At 52.1% G+C, this 15,724-nt stretch overlaps 6 protein-coding genes across 6 annotated transcripts; 3 read left to right on the top strand and 3 right to left on the bottom strand.

Moving 5' to 3' along the window:
• Positions 1-1,087: 1,087 nt before the first annotated feature.
• On the top strand, positions 1,088-1,813 carry A1O5_02374 (uncharacterized protein; the record flags this gene model as incomplete). Its single annotated transcript, XM_007742990.1, has 2 exons — positions 1,088-1,542; positions 1,606-1,813. The coding sequence occupies 2 exons, from the start codon at positions 1,088-1,090 to the stop codon at positions 1,811-1,813; spliced, it is 663 nt and encodes a 220-aa protein (XP_007741180.1).
• A 1,416-nt stretch (positions 1,814-3,229) lies between these two features.
• A1O5_02375 (uncharacterized protein) lies at positions 3,230-3,982 on the bottom strand (the record flags this gene model as incomplete). The annotated part of the gene is made up of 1 exon (XM_007742991.1): positions 3,230-3,982. The coding sequence occupies one exon, from the start codon at positions 3,980-3,982 to the stop codon at positions 3,230-3,232; it is 753 nt and encodes a 250-aa protein (XP_007741181.1).
• Positions 3,983-5,868: 1,886 nt separating this feature from the next.
• On the top strand, positions 5,869-7,116 carry A1O5_02376 (uncharacterized protein; the record flags this gene model as incomplete). The annotated part of the gene is made up of 1 exon (XM_007742992.1): positions 5,869-7,116. The coding sequence occupies one exon, from the start codon at positions 5,869-5,871 to the stop codon at positions 7,114-7,116; it is 1,248 nt and encodes a 415-aa protein (XP_007741182.1).
• A 1,298-nt stretch (positions 7,117-8,414) lies between these two features.
• A1O5_02377 (uncharacterized protein) lies at positions 8,415-8,759 on the bottom strand (the record flags this gene model as incomplete). The annotated part of the gene is made up of 1 exon (XM_007742993.1): positions 8,415-8,759. The coding sequence occupies one exon, from the start codon at positions 8,757-8,759 to the stop codon at positions 8,415-8,417; it is 345 nt and encodes a 114-aa protein (XP_007741183.1).
• A 1,735-nt stretch (positions 8,760-10,494) lies between these two features.
• On the top strand, positions 10,495-12,512 carry A1O5_02378 (uncharacterized protein; the record flags this gene model as incomplete). The annotated part of the gene is made up of 6 exons (XM_007742994.1): positions 10,495-10,526; positions 10,548-10,682; positions 10,717-10,918; positions 11,075-11,552; positions 11,585-11,740; positions 11,791-12,512. The coding sequence occupies 6 exons, from the start codon at positions 10,495-10,497 to the stop codon at positions 12,510-12,512; spliced, it is 1,725 nt and encodes a 574-aa protein (XP_007741184.1).
• A 1,327-nt stretch (positions 12,513-13,839) lies between these two features.
• On the bottom strand, positions 13,840-14,472 carry A1O5_02379 (uncharacterized protein; the record flags this gene model as incomplete). Its single annotated transcript, XM_007742995.1, has 1 exon — positions 13,840-14,472. The coding sequence occupies one exon, from the start codon at positions 14,470-14,472 to the stop codon at positions 13,840-13,842; it is 633 nt and encodes a 210-aa protein (XP_007741185.1).
• Between the last annotated feature and the right edge of the window lie 1,252 nt (positions 14,473-15,724).

The following is a 15,724-nucleotide window of genomic DNA, read 5'->3' on the forward strand; positions in this document are numbered from 1 at the left end:
AGTACTTGTACTGGGTAAACAAGTAGGGCCTTTCTCGGGGCTCGGGGACTGGAAAGCTAGGGGGGCTTCAGCTATGGGCGTCCCCCCTAAGGCTACTCCATGCTAGGCACCACCCCTAGGTCTGAAACTCCTGGACTGCTCCCCAACAGTGCGCCCAAGTATATGAGGCACATTACATAATTCCTGCGCCATGAACTTTCCCAACCCAGCAATTTGCCAATTCTCTCTCGATTCGTCTTTCGAGAAAACAAGACGGACGATTTCGAGCACTACCTCGAACCCCATCGTGGGACATTGCAAATCGGCTCAGCGGACACTCCTCGTACATCGACATCTGCTCTTGCGCCGGGGTTCTGGCCACGACGCAAAATTGGCACGCGAGGTTTGTTCAGGTGCTTAAATGACATTCACCGAGCTCGGCATACCCTGCAGAGTACTTCCCCTCAAAGCAGGAAACAAAAATCCCAATCTGAGTTTGACCAGCCGACACCAATGATCACACACTAACATTGGGTCTTGAAGGGAAACTCGTCCTACCAGCAAAGAGGGAGGCCCGCCCCATTTGTCCTCCTCGGAGACGCAGCTAACTCGGACATCTCGATCCGCGAAACTAATGTGTTTCCTGTACCACGTCATCTCACAGGGTCTCAGCGTGCAGACTACTTCGGTATCCAGGACCATTGTAGTGGTAGCTACTAGATTCCAATGGTCCAATGGTCCAATGCTCAATGCACTTGCCATGACTCAATCGTGCTTGCAGGATCATATTGGCTTTCATGAGTGAATTGTCCTGCATTTTGCTTGGTATGTTGACCTACTCACCTGATTTGCGCCTCACGCCATGTCCAACACCACAATACCACGAGGACAGAATTGTACGGATCTTGCCGGCGCTTTCGCATCCCCAGAGCAGCAACACCACGTGTTTCGATGAGGGCTAAATCACGAAGCAACTGATGGATTTTCATCTCTGATATAAACTCGTGGGCCATAGGTAGCTAGGGAGCGAGATTGCCTATCGACAACGAATTTGACTCGAATTGATATACAATTTTGCCAACAAAAATACTCCGCGAAAACACCGACGATGAGGTTCAGAACAAGGGAACTCGACTTGGTAAGGGCCATCGATGAGACCTTCCTTCGAATTGCCGAGATCGGACTGCGTGTCCTGGAAGGCGTTTGGTCGATCATCATCATAGGCTTCGTCGCCGCCGTCATGAATGGTCTCTCAAACGCAGATGCCGACGTACCACGGAAAGCAACAGCGACAGTGGTAATAGCCTCTATCTGCACCGTCTACTCGGGCGTCACCATCTTACCCATGTTCTTCGGAGGGGCCTTGTTCTTCTCGCTTTCATTGGTCTTCGATATCCTCTTTATAGCCGCCTGGGCAACTTTGATCGGTCTTTGGGATAGCGATGCCACGGACTCATGCCGTCACTTCAAAACCAAGTACTTTGACGCCAAGCCTTCAAAAGGATACTTCCAAACCGATTGCGAGCTGGTCAAAGCCATGTTTGCATTCATGATCGTCAATCTGTGAGCAAAACAGCCGGTCCCTAATTTCTCCCGCGAACTGTCCTTGCTGACTGCTCTGGGTAGGGTGTCATTTTTGGCATCAGCAGTGATCGCCTTCTGCCTGCGTTTGATCGAGCTCGACATTGCTATGAGCTGGAGAATCCCTCCACTGGTGGACAAGTTCGACAAGCGGGGAAGACAAGCTGTACACTGTAACTGCTGCAAGCACAACAAGAACAATCCGTCACCGCCGCGGAGCTCTACCGCAGAGAGTACCGCGCCATTGGTGTAACGACACAAAAAAACTCCAGCATCTACCGTGTTTATTTCTGAGAAGTTTGCTTGCTTACTCACTCGGTTCGGTTTTAAAAACCTGACAAGGGCCCACTCTGGCAGGAGCAGCGGTCCGCCCACGTGGGTGGCTGAAGTGTAATATATCGGCGTCGATGGAAAATCAAATCACATGGAGTGGGAGCAGGAAAACAGTCGGTTTATCCTTCACATCATGCATGGCTGCTGAAGGGCAGGGCGGTATTCTGTTACTTTGTCGCATGCGATAGTTCGGACAGGTCAAGGCGTGTGTATTGTACCATAAGAGTAGTCTTGCGAGTGCGAGCGAAAAAGGGGAAAAGACAAGCACGATGGCCAGAGCAGATCCCATGCTATATATTTTTTTTTCTTTAGCAACTTCGTGGATCAATACCCCAAGAACAATGTATGTGCAAGTATGTATGTGTCCGGCGGAAGTGCCGTAGTGAGTAGCACTCCCCTCCCTAACTCCTTTTCAAGGGAAGTCTTGTGCCCTGCTACGACATAAGCCAGCTGCCGATACAAAACCCGACATCGTCAGACTAGGAAGGAGCAGGCTAGGCCCTGAGCATGCCGTTGCCATTGCCGACGAAGGCCGTACCTGATGTGGATTTGGGAATTGGGGGTACATTTGCGCAGGACGGAGAAGAGAGGTGGTTTTGAGGGAATACGGAGTCCTCTGTACGGAATAGTTTTATTATGATTTATTTCTTTGGGGGGGGGGAGGGAGGGGGGAGTTCTCTCCTTGAAGCTCTGAATAAAACTTGGTTTATAGTGGGTATCATTGATACGTACATATGTACATATATACATTGGTAATTGGCGACTCTGCCCTGCCTCGCCCTCCTAACGCCGCGGGGTTCTGTCTTTCAAGAACACACTCACACGGCCTTAGCCTTGAGCAACAGGGAATGCTCCCATGTCCTGGTGGTCAGCTGTCTCAACCTCCGATGCTACCTAGTATCGGGGGAGAACTATCTGCCGTTGGGTACATGGGGTAGAGTCATGTTGAGAAACCAGAGACAAGGTAGTTGGAGAGTTTTGGTCCATGATGTCGAGAACGAGGTGCTTCCAGATCCTGAACATTGCTTTCCCATGCTGGCACGGAAGCCACGACTACTGGGTCGGCAATGAGGCTTTGGAATCAACCCCCATTCCCAATCTCGGATAGCCCCCAGACTCCTTGCTGCTGTGCCGGTTTCCCCCTTTTCCAATCCATCTCGTCTCTCAACGCCTCTAGCAATTTGATTGCGAGGCAGACATTAAACTGGGATCATAAATTTCCAAAAATCGTAAAGTGGCTCAACCGATCGTGGGGTGGAAACCCCCCAGAGGGAGCAGGGGACTTGCTGGGATAAATAATCCAAACAAAAAAAAAAGAGAATCGTAAGTGAGAGGGTCAGCCGAAGGCTTCCACGAACAGGTGGGCCTCTTGTTGCTGGGACCAGACTCTCGGTTGCTGAGCCCAAAGCAGGTGGTCATCGTTGCTGTGGTTGTATGTAGGTGTCGAGTCGGCGAACTGTTTTGAGCAGCTGCGTGCGTAGTGCAAGTCTGAGCGTCTCTCATACTGGCCGTATGTGTAGCCTGACTCCATGTAGCCGTCATAGCCATGGTAGTCATACTCGTTGTCAGAGTCGTAGTCCTCGTCGGATTCGGTGCTGGAGTCGCTCTCTGTTTCTTCCCAGTGGCTGTCTCTTGCGCCCACCAGAGTGGTGGTCACCACGACACCACAGAGCCGGGGTGATTTGAGCTGTGCGTAGCCATTGAAAGAGGCATTGTGAGGGAGTTCCAGCGACGCATGTGATGGCTCGGGGTCGTGTTCATCCTCGGGCACAATGTCGACAATGTCATAAAGAGTAACGTCTTCTTCCACGTCTTCTACTTCTTCGATTGTCGCCAACTCAGAGTGATCGATTTCGGGACTGTAGTCATGCATGTGATCCAGGATGAATTTCGTGGCATTGTCATACACTGCCGCATGGCAGACGAGCCTATGGAGCTGAGGGACAGTCTTGGCCGCTTCTTTCTGAATCTTTGACCTGGCCTTGGTGCCTATTTCATATGCCAGTCGCCGTGATTGGGAGACAGACCATGGCGAAGACCGGATCGACGATGTGTTTTGGAAGGAATAACGGCTCTTGGAGTAATCCATTGTAGTGTTGAGGTAAGTTGCTACAGCTATAAGACAACAAAACGCTAGCAGTAATGCAAAGGCTGATGCTCGAGAACGCTCACAGATTTGGTGGCAATAGGAATCTAAAAGCTGGCAGGGCCCAGTCATTAAGTATTTCTCCTCTTTGAAGCTTCAATGCTGCATTCGTATGATATGATTTTCCATTGACAATGTCATCCCACGGTAAAGGCGGGGGATACCAATCAGATGAGTTGCAATATGTCCGAAATCAAGACCGTGGTCTGCACAACACGCACAGAGTTCGGAGTACGTGGCCGTGCTAACATAATGCAGCTCCGAGCAACGACATGTCAGCCTACAGCCCGCTGGGCGCAATGTGGCAACGCCAGCAACTGAGGAGGTCGTGGCGTGACGGTTGGTGGTGTGACGGGTCTGGACACAGGACTGACGGACTGACCAGGGACTAACCCAGTATTACTAGCCTCGCTCGGCCATTGGCGGCTTGGAGTCGGTATCAGTCACGGCAAGCCAGAGGGAGGGCACGCCACCTCGCTGCGAGATCAAGGTGTATCAGGTGTATCGGACATCTCCAGGGCTCCAAAGCCCAGAGTCCAGACTTTGGAGGATTTGCTCACGCAGATCGTTTCCACGGGGATTGCTTCAACCTACCGAGTTACTTTCCCACCACTGCCAATATTCGAGCTGACCTAAGGCACCGATTGCAACCCGCGATGGTGACAAGGCTACTTGTTGTTTGACTCCATGGAAGAGGACAGCTGGCTATCTACCTACACGGCACCTCTATTGTGGACCCTTGAGCTGGACGATTTGGAACAGCAGCAAGTCAATCACGGGTTTGGTGGTCTTTCTGCCGGGCTCTTGAGCAAGGAGTGAAGCTGCTAACCACTGCAATGATAATGATGGAGATTTTCCCCGCCAGCAGCCATAAGGCTCTCGGAGCAGTCGATATCTGCTGGATACCCTTCGGCAAGGCTGGTATTTCCACCGAAGTTGATCTGAGATTCACGATAAACTTCTTCTGGGGAGTTTCAAGGGCGACCAGGCTGCGATCCATGTCTTGGTAAGCTCTCCCATTTAAGCCGTTTAAGCGTTAGATTGCTGCACATCCCCCTGGACAACTTGGCGTCAGCATGCCTGAAAGGTCCTTAGAAGATTCTTGGCCCCGGTCTTTTCGTCTGGCTAGCTAGGGTTGGGCCGCCCCTTTGATATTTCCAAATTCTTCAAGGGGTACGGCACCACTTCAGCCGCGCAGGCTGGTGTTCGTCACAGTGCCCCTTTCAACTGGCATCAGAGACCAAGTGAGAGTGTGACACCAGGTAAGGTGAAAGAGTGTTAGGGCAATACTCGGTATGTCTCCATAATGTCTCTGAGAGGCCGGGCCCAGGCCCAGGCTCTGGGGGCTGTTCTGTCTTTGCTCTGCTCTTTTGCAATGCATATACCGAATCGAACAGCACAACCCACATTACTGGGTACGTTAAGCGTCGCTAGGATCGATCCAAACCGCATTTCGATCGGCCAGACAGCGTCCGTACTGACTGATCTGCGGAAATCTCATCCGGGCAAATGTAAGGAGCCAGGGCGGGTGGTGGTGAGCGTAATTCGGCGCACTGTCAGGCCACATGTGGCGCAACGGTTCGAGAGATTTTCACACCAAATGGGCTTCCTGACTTCTCTCACAAGCAGGCCTGTCCATTGCGGGGAGGCGAGGAGCGTCCAGTCACGCTGTGGCTAAGACCACCGCATCGCAAGGCTTATTATGCGAGGCAAGAATGCCGGCCGTGTTCATCGCACTTGCCTTATTGTTCACTCCGGGCTCTTGAAAACCTGCTCAAAAGCCAACGGGATTTATCAGGTTGAATCCTTTTTATCGTCGACCATCATCAATGTCGCGCTCTATCGGTTTCAGTGGGAGCCAGTCTCCTACCTCGTTGGCAGAAGCGTGCAAATTGGCATGGCACACCTTTTATGGCATGCAGAAGGCGTCCGAAGACTTTGAAAATCTCCGGTTTGAAGTGTGGACCATTGCCATCAGCCTCGACTCACTGCACAGCGTCGGGAGCACATCATTACTCATAGATCGACAACCGGATCACAAACGTTGGGCCTTGACGTTCTCGAAGATTCTAACCTCCTTGAACGCCGCCCTCCGACCGTTGTACAGCCTGGTGAAGTTGTACCTTTCCAGCTCAACCAGGGACCGCGCGGCCGTGAAGCAATGGCTCACAAACACAGATATGAATTACGAAGGCCTCACCGTCCAGGACTTCAGGAGGAAATTATCCATGCTGGTTGAGAGTCTCAATGTGTTTCTTTCCAGCCTGACACATGCAGAGCTCGCTCGAGCCAGAGCTGTTAGCGAAACCGAAGAGTATAGAGTCCTCTCCGAAGTCACGAGAAATGTCCTTCAGAAGTGGGATCAAGACAGGTCGATTGCCGTGCCGCAAGACCCCGGCAGAGCGGCAAAATCGATCGAGACTGTCACGTTCGCCGTCCCCGACGACCACCTGAAAGAAAACACCACGTCGCCGCTGCGGGGTGATTCAGCGAGGCCCAGGTCGCAGGATGGATATCCCACACTCTGGCCTACACACCAGAGGCCTGAACATCACACCAATTTCGGCCACCCTGCCGAGACATTGAATCTGGACGGGATCGAAACAGGTTTCCGCAAGCACATGAATGCCATGCGCCGCATTCGAGACCAACTCCGCCTGCAGAAGGAGAACAAACACCATTTATCTAACCAAACATCGACTCATTTCCCAGAAACGACTGGTGACGCTCCTATTACTCCGATCACCCCGTCGCATGGCCCAATCCCTGAGCACAATCCGTCGTCAGAAATGGCTGGCGACCATGGCTATGCCTCGAGCAGTGGAACAAGCTCGATGCAGACCTCCGAATCCGGAAGTGTGATATCCTCCGGCTTCCAGGAGGAGAGGCCGAAAAGTCCCCCGGTGCCGGTGACCGCGAATCATACGCGATCGTCGTCGGGGGATCTTGGGAGGAAGAGAGTACGGACTCAGAATATCCACGTCGGACGGGATAGTGACGATTGGCAGAGGCATCGAAAGCCTCGCAAAACGGCGTTGGAAGAAATGCTCACTGCTGCCTTGTTCTTCGACAGTTGAGTGCACTGAATGAGCGACCAGAGGGTCGGCGGCGAGTGGGAATATACGATGGGGTTGGCTGGGCTAATCTCAGTAGGACGAGGAAAATTGATGTCAATGCATGGTGACGGCGCCTGTTTTCCTTCTGGGTAGTTTTTGTTGGATTTGAATTTGGGTTTATTTTAATGGCGAAAACACCCCCCCCCCCCCAAGGAGAAACAGACTGGACGTTTTAGTATGTTATGTTATTCAGGACAGACACGAAGGATACGTATGAAATGGACTTATTTTGGCGTTTTGGGCAAAACCGTGATACTAACGCATTTCGTTGATTGATTCTTCTACTTGTAAGTCTTCGTCGTCGCTGCCGCCCTCGTTGTATATCAGCATGGACTCGTAAGGCTTAGTGAGGCCCCGTACACTCCTCCTCTCACGCCCCCGGAGAAAGATTTCGAAAAATCTGCCATGCCAGCCCGTCATCGTCGAATCATTTGAAGGGTTCGAGAAGAACAAACACAAAAACACAATACAGACAAGCAGGAGGGGCAACGGTGGGACTCGTACAGTTAGTTGCCTTTGGCTAGGTCCTGTTTCCTTTTTCGTTGTATGGAAATGACTCCTCGTGGACACATATTACATGCCTAAAAACCTAAAATGTATATAGAAGCGGAGTACGATATATGTATTTATAGAAAAGTACATGGACGTAGAGACGTGACGGGTTACCTGGATGGACACTTGATGGAACCAACTGGATCCGCTTCTTTCAAGGGCAAGGGATCAAAGACATCGTTCATGTAGTCGGGATGAATATGTGTATGTTTTGTATCTATTACCATTATCGTTGTCTCTGAGTGTATGTAGATCGGGACCTATCCCTCTCTCTCTCTCTCTGTCCCCTGTCCTTGCGTGGCTGTCGATATTATAACCACTTGGGTTAGATTTCTTCTGCCTTGCAGCTTGTGTATTGTATCTTGTATCCTCTGTCTCGTGCGTAATTCTTTCTTTAGTCTTCAGAAAACTTTCAAAAATGCTGATACACTCCATCACTCATGTCAATAATTCGTACATGCAAGCGACCAATGCCCATGTGCCTCATTGTGTCGCAACCTCCTGACGCCCTATCCCAACTCCAGATCTCAATGAATTATCCCCAATCGGTCACCCAATCCGTGCAATCGGCAGTCTCGCTCGCTTGTAACGTATCAGGTGAACAGTATTGTTATGCTTTCGATATTCAATCTGATATGATCCGATATGACCAGATCAGATGATCCAATCTGATCTTGTCGGAGTCCTCTCTTCCTTCTCTGTCTCTCTCAGGCGTGTCCGCCGTTCTTGGAGTCTTGCCATTTTTCCCACATTTGCTCGAAGCCGTCGAACCAAGTTGCCCCGTAGTTGTGTGGCTGGTGTTGTTGCTCGTACCGCATTCTCTGGCTGTTGAGGCTCTCGAACCACGAGTCGCCATAGTTGTGTGGTTGGTGTTGTTGCTCGTACTGTAATCTCTGACTGTTGAGGTTCTCGAACCACGAGTCGCCGTAGTTATGCATCGGTGATGTTGCTTTGGGAGCGGCTTGTTTCTGGGCGTGTTGGGTGGCGTACTCGCTTCCCAGGTTGTTCAGGTTGGTGAACCAGCTCTCGCCGTATCCATGCATGGTCTCCATATTCATTGAGGATTTGCTGGTTTTGGAGCTGAGACTCGAGATATCTGATGATGCCATGAATAGATGATTGTATTGGTGGACTGTTAGCTCGGTCAGATCTTGGTGAAATGTCTTGATGGCGTTGATGTTTGTGTTCTGGATTGCTTTGTCTATGGTATGGTGAAGCAAAAAAGGCCTCAAAGCGGGAAGGAAGAAGTCTATCTTATACTGCTGGCCGAAAGTGATACCACAAACCCACGGTGTTACATTGTTTCCCCGTTTGTAAAGCCTCGTCAAGGCTGGAACGGCGAAACCCGAGCGACATTCATGACAAAGAGATCCATCACAAGCCGCAATGCCGACAGGCGACAGGCTGGCGATCCATTGGGATCCAGCATGAGCATCAGCATGAGCATCAGCATGAGCCTGAGCATTGGGTGATGCGCCGATCGGGTCCAGACGACGTGGACGCGCGGTTTCCCAGTTGTTTGCTTCAACGTACGATATGCGATAACGAGGCCAAGCCAAACACGGCCCAGGCAATGAGAGGGAAGGTGACAGTCACACCACGACCCCCGAGCGCGTGGTCTGCGCCAAAGGAGTGACATGTCCGGGCGAGAAAAGGCCGGGCGATTCCTTGTCCTGATGGATTTGCCCAGGGACCTCTTATTTGCCCCTGTCTGCTCCGCCCCACGACAACGAGCCTTGGCCTGGAAAAGACCCAGAACGAGTGTGTCCCTCGTCACACCACCCACAGCCACCCAGCAAATCCTCGGAACAGCTGATTTGCAGCTCGAGCCCCCTTGCAGTCCGTATTCTCGGAGCTCCCAGCTGTTGTTGGACCGAACCGTCCACCGCTTTTTTCCTAAGTCACGACCTCTCATCTCTCGTAATATGCTCTACCGAAGAAAAATCTGCCTATCATGCACAAATTTCCGCAATGGAAATCTCTCATTGAGTGAGTACCGAGTCTAATGGCAATGTAGCACACGGCCAGGGGCCTCGGGGATTGGCACGATCCTTTTACCCCCCTTTCCCCCCCCCAAAAAGGCACCCTTGTTGCTGGTCACTCCTGGACATATTTGTTACACGGTCATCATCAGTGATAGACTCCAGAGCGCCAATGACTGATTGAGACGATTGCCACGATTTGATTCAGCGGGATAGATGCCCCCAGATAAACGGGACACCGTTCCTTGCGTCCCTTATTTAACACGTCCACTGTGGGATTAGCATCAGATGCACCAACTTTGTGCCTCGTACAGATCGCACATCGTCACGACGTCTGCCTTTCACTGAATGTCTATGCCAACGCTGTTGCTCTATGGTCCCGTGACCCTTGTTTTGCGTTGATCTATCTAGGTGCAAGTCATGGTCTCTTATATCCATATATATTCCCTGTAAGTGCCGAAGGGAGAGTTCAGTCAAGATCCCTCGTTGCTGCTCGAGCCCTCGACTCAAGAGTAGGGGAGTCAAATCTCAATATGCGAGACCGCTTTCCAGCCTTCTCTGGAATGATGTGATGGCTCTAGTCGTTTTAGGTACCTGTGAACTCCAGAACTCGTCCTTCACAGCAATTCCCCTTCCTCCGCCATAGCGACACATTCTTCCAGATGGAGCTCAATGTCGCTGATGACCGCTACAAAATGGGATAAGACGGCACGGTGTTGGCGAAGCCATCGCATTTTCCATCCTGGACGGGGCATGTATCACGACGTCTGTCGCAGACTGCCCTACTATTGGAGTGACATCAAAGATGGTTGGGCATATCGCACCTTCGCCTCAGCCGTGCGGATGTAATTTGTAAAGTAAACAAAGCCCGCCGGAGAAGAAGAAGAAGAAGCAGAAGCAGAAGAAGAAGAAGAAGCAGAAGAAGAAGAAGAAGAAGCAGAAGAAGAAGAAGAAGAAGCAGAAGAAGAAGAAGAAGAAGAAGAAGAAGCTGGTGTCCACCATGTGTCCACTGATAATTTCTTCTCAGCCTTCTTCCTGCTCTGGCCTTCCAATTGGACATTAACCACAATACGAATGGGTTCTATGGCGTCAACGAACCCTTGCTGTCCTCTGCCCTGGCCGCAGTCGGCTTCAGTCTTATGTCGGTGCAGCCCATTACTGTTGTCGGCATCACCGGTTTGATATCGCCGTTCAACTATACAATTTTCCACATCATCCAGATGCACGATGTAGCCACCTATCCACAGTTCATGGCCTGGGCACGGACTGTTGCCCCTTTCTCATACCTCCCTTCCTGTGATCCGTCTCAGGCTCACTGACTGAATACAAGCCAGGTCGGCATTTGGAGTACAGTCTTCCACTGATTCACGGCCATACTCAACCAGTGCGACTACATGCGGACCGTCACCGACTTCTCCTCAGAAACGTTTGCCTTGTACGTCGGCACAATCTATATCATCAAGGGCGTAGAAGCACTCAGCGTCAATTTCTACGACGGCAAGTTCTTCAACGGGTTCGCTTCTGCCGTGGTTGCCATCCTCTACACGCTGTCAATCTATTTTCTTGAGTACATAGGCTCGACGACCTACTTCAACGGCATGGTCCGCGCTTTGCTCTCCGACTACGCCTATCCCATTGCGACCATTTTCTGGACGGGGTTCTCGCACTTTCCTGGCAATCTCGCTGCTGTGGACTTCCAGCGTCTTCCCGTGACGAGATCATTCCATCCGACGATACACCGCCCTTGGGTCGTCGAGTTCTGGAACATGCCCGTCCAATGGATCTTTGTCGCGGCGCCCATTTGGATTCCTCATGACTTTACTCTTTTACTACGACCACAATGTCATTTCGCTCACCGCGCAGGTAAGAGCCTTCCCATTCAAAAAGCCCGCCAGTTTTCATTGGGATTTTTTCCTCCTCGGATGGACGTGTCTGGTGGCTGGCTTTCCTCGACATCCCGCTGCCCAACGGCCTGGTCCCTCAGGCACCCGTGCACACCGACTCGCTTACAAACTACGTCGACGACGTGCGAGAAATTAAAAACGACGATGGTGCGGTTCTCGTCCGCAAGGAGACCCGGGCTGAGTCTGCCACGGAGCAGCGAATCAGCCACCTGCTCATGGCACTGGCCATCATCGGGACAAAGACGCGACCCTGGCCGTGCTACAACTCATGGTGCGAGCTCTCTTCAGCGGCGTTTTCTTCGCAGTCAGGTGGAGCTCCCTCGAGAGCAACGGGATCGTGAAGAAGATCCTGTTCCTCCTCCGGGAGAGGCGATTCCAGCAGCCGGATGACGAACTGCTCAAGATCCGAAATCGGGTCATTGCGCACTTTGCCTTCTGGCGATTGCTCGGCTGGGCGGCCACGGTCGCGATATCGCAGACGATCACGGCGATCGGGTTTCCCATGCTGATTGTGGCGTTGATACCTTTCCGATGGGTCGTGATGCCGAAGCGATTCTCGCGCGAGGAGCTCGAGGTCATGGACAACATGACGGCGACGAACAAAGTGGTGCTCGTCAGCCTGGGTGGCAAGTCCGAAATACCGGAAGTCCGCCTGAAGAGAGAAAAGGAAGAAAGGGACGAGGAATGTGGGAGGGCTAGGGACAACGAAGAAAGGAAGCAAGGGGTAAAAGGGACAGGTGAGTTAGAACCCGACGATGGCGATCTCCAGTTGCGGCGCCGGATTACCTCAAGAGAGGGCAGAAGGACGGCGAGCCTCGTGCACGAAGCTGAGAGAAAGCGCGCGAGGCGGAGGCTCGAGATCGAACAGGACCACAGCTACGGTGTCAGTAGGGTAAGGAGCGGGAGTGTCCCAAGGTAGGGAAGCACAGGGTTAGGTACGGCCACCAACACCCCCTCTATGCCCCCATGACTGTTTCCTTTGCCCTAGCCTTGCTCTCGTCAGGGGTACTCCGAGCCCACGACCGTTTCTATCTTCATCTTCGTCTCCGCCTCGGTCTTCGTTCACACAGCTGGCACTAGCCTCGTCAGCGGGTTAGATACATAAACGTGGGAGACGATGTTGGAACCCACGCTGTCTTTGCGCCGTTACGTTTGCTTTCGGCGTCAATCAGAGCAGAGCAGGACTAGATCGAACTACCAGGACGGTCCGTCCACAGTACGACGTAACACAACGTAACACAGCATAAACCGACTCGACACAACGCGGTATGGCGCGGCGGAGGAGAGCACGGTATGGATGTAATATGACATGATATGGTCCTGCACAAAAAGCACGACGCCGCTCCGTTGTAAGACGACCGGCACGTCAGCTGAGTGACTCTGCTCTGCACTGCTCTCCTCTGCTCCGAGGGGGACCAGGACGAGGTGGGTGAAAAGCGACACGAAGCAATCAATGGAGGAGGATGGCGGATGGCGGATGGTGGGTGGAGTATAGGATAGGATATGATAGACCCTGAGCGCCATTGGATGGGATTGTTCTTCTCTGCTTGACTTTACTTTGCCTTTACCCGGACACCCCTTCTCCTCTCCTCGGGCCTCTTATTCTCGCTCTTATTCCCATTCTCCGTCCCTCTCCTTCACAACGCGTAAACTCGAAGCCAGACTAAAAGGCGTGGAAGAACCCGAGAGTCCATCTATGAATCATATAGTATAGTGCGTATACAAAGTGCGTCCTGCCGGGATGGGTGTACAGAGTATGCAATGCCTTGTATGTAGGACAGAGCGGGAAAGAAGGAGCAAGCAAGTAATAAACAAACAGACAATGACGGAGCAGAACTTGACGGAAGATATGATTGACGGAATAGTTTGGTTGTTTTGTTGTTTGCTCGTGTGCGTCAAAAACACAGTTTCATTAGTTAGTTATGTATGCTATTGTGTGAGATGTCCTTCTGTTGCTTTGTGTGCCACCTAGCCGCCATGGCACACATGGGGAGAGGCTAGACAGAGAGTTTGTGTCATGACAAAGTCGCCGGCCAACAGTTTTTTTCCCATTCCTTTTCTTTTCTGCTCTGCCCTAAAATGCCTGGTTCCCTTTGGTATATACTAGATCCCTCCCCACGCAGCCGTTTCAAGTGGTACCTGTACCACGGCAGAGGGGAATTCTAAGTAGTCTGATTTGATTTTCTCTGGCGCCGATGAGATTAACTCGGTTCTTCTCCTCCGACTCGTCGAAGCAGAGCGCCCGTTTATGCAGGCGGCATGGCCATCGGTGGCAGACCGTACGAGTATGCCGTGTAAATGCCAATCGGGCACTCGTCTTGGTCCTGGAAGAACCAGAAGTTGGTGTCGTTTGTCGAGGTCATTCCAGCAACACAGGTTCCCGCGCCCACAAAGCAAGGGCCGACGTCAATGGTGTAAGCGTTTCCCGGTTCCATGTGAATGGGCGGGAACGGAGGGAAAGGACCCGGGGCGGGCTGGTTGTTGTACGTCGTCTCTGGTCCCGGGCAGCTGCCTGGATTGTATCCAGTGAAGAAGAATGAGCCGCCACCTTCGTATTCGAAGTTGGAGGTCTTGAGCTGCGATTTCAGCGGGAAGATGAACTCAAGCGTGCAATTGGCGTCGGCGCGAGAGGCAGGAACGTCAAAGCTGAAGATGGACGAGATATCATTGGGAGTGAAGACGCCGTTATATTGGGGCCCGAAAGCCTTGTCGGGCTGAGACTTGGAGATCTGTGTGATGTAGTGGGGGAATTCGAACTGGCCGGGCGTGAGTTCAGCTGGACAGCCTTCGCGTGGTTTGAGAGCGCGTTTGCGCAGGACTTCGCCTGGGTAGGCAGCAGCCAGGCCGGCGAGCAAGACGAGAGCGGCACCGGACCTCATCTTGAGAGTGTGAATATCTTTTCCTAGCGGGGTGATGACAAGATGTCCGCGAAAGACACGTAAAATGGCCCCAACAAGGTACGTTCGTTTATGAGAGAGATCAAGCGAGTGACTGTAGCGAGCGACGTGATGTAAGTATGTCAAACGAGAGGGGGATATGTATCGGTGATAACAAACCAACAGAGGAGCAAACACAGAGGGAGAAGTGGGCGTGAAAGCATATAACAGTATGGGAGATTGCTTCTGGCACCACTGGGGCTCCAATAGCCGAACGGTTCTGCTGCTCGTCATCGGGTCTCAGGATAGGCCACAGCAAAGAGGTCAATGTCACCACACCCCCAGAGCCATGGGGTGGAACAACACAAGGCTGAGTGGGTTCCTTCTCGAGCAGTGATACGAGGTACAGCTGACAAACTTCTGGTCGAAGCTTGAGCAAGTATTGAGCCCACACCCACGTCACCTTTAGTGAGACACGGGACAGGGAGGGTAGCCTGTTTGTCGACTGTCCAGAGACGACGATGTGACCTACCGCGAAACAGCGTGGGTGTCAGTCGGCAATGAGGTTGCGGCGTTGGTGGCTGAGGCGGGAACAGCATGTGAGTGTTTGGATATCCCAGAGCCGGCAAGCTGTGCCTGCTGGGTTCGGGCAAGGCAGGTGAGTGGACGCAAGACATGATCATGTCTCCATCTGAATCTCATGACTGCGTGCCATTCGTAGTGGTGGGCATCTGATCTTCGCGCGGTTAATTTGGTTAAGCGAGGGTGTTTCCACTGGACTGAGTGCCCGTACTGGGTACTTCAATACTTGTACTTGCACTGTACTTGGTATGTACTGTACTTGTACCCCATAGAGCACAGAGTCCTCGTGCACTTAAAGAGCGAATGGATCGTCTCTTAGCCACCACCGCAAAAGCCTCCCCACCCATCCGATGTACCACAGTACTGGTATCCTTGCGAGTGGTGGGAGGTGTGAATGCAGGAGCTCTTTGGTGAGGACAAGCAAATTGCAGGTCCAAGGGGCAAACAGCCAAGCTTCCACCATTTGCTTGCCTTCATGCTTCTATTCTCGTTAGCGAGAGGCAAAGCTCCACAGCAAGAAACGATCTGGGGGGGCATCGATTGGGCTGGACTAATCACGCCACCGATGAGGCCTCGCATTGGGTGTCGAATGGAGTGTGTGAATCCCGGAATCAACGGCAGCAATCAGACTCGCAATACCTACTCACGTCCCTAGATGTGATGAATGTCGAGG

This window comes from Cladophialophora psammophila (genome assembly GCF_000585535.1).
Source record: "Cladophialophora psammophila CBS 110553 chromosome Unknown aczJe-supercont1.3, whole genome shotgun sequence".
Lineage (NCBI taxonomy): Eukaryota > Fungi > Ascomycota > Eurotiomycetes > Chaetothyriales > Herpotrichiellaceae > Cladophialophora > Cladophialophora psammophila.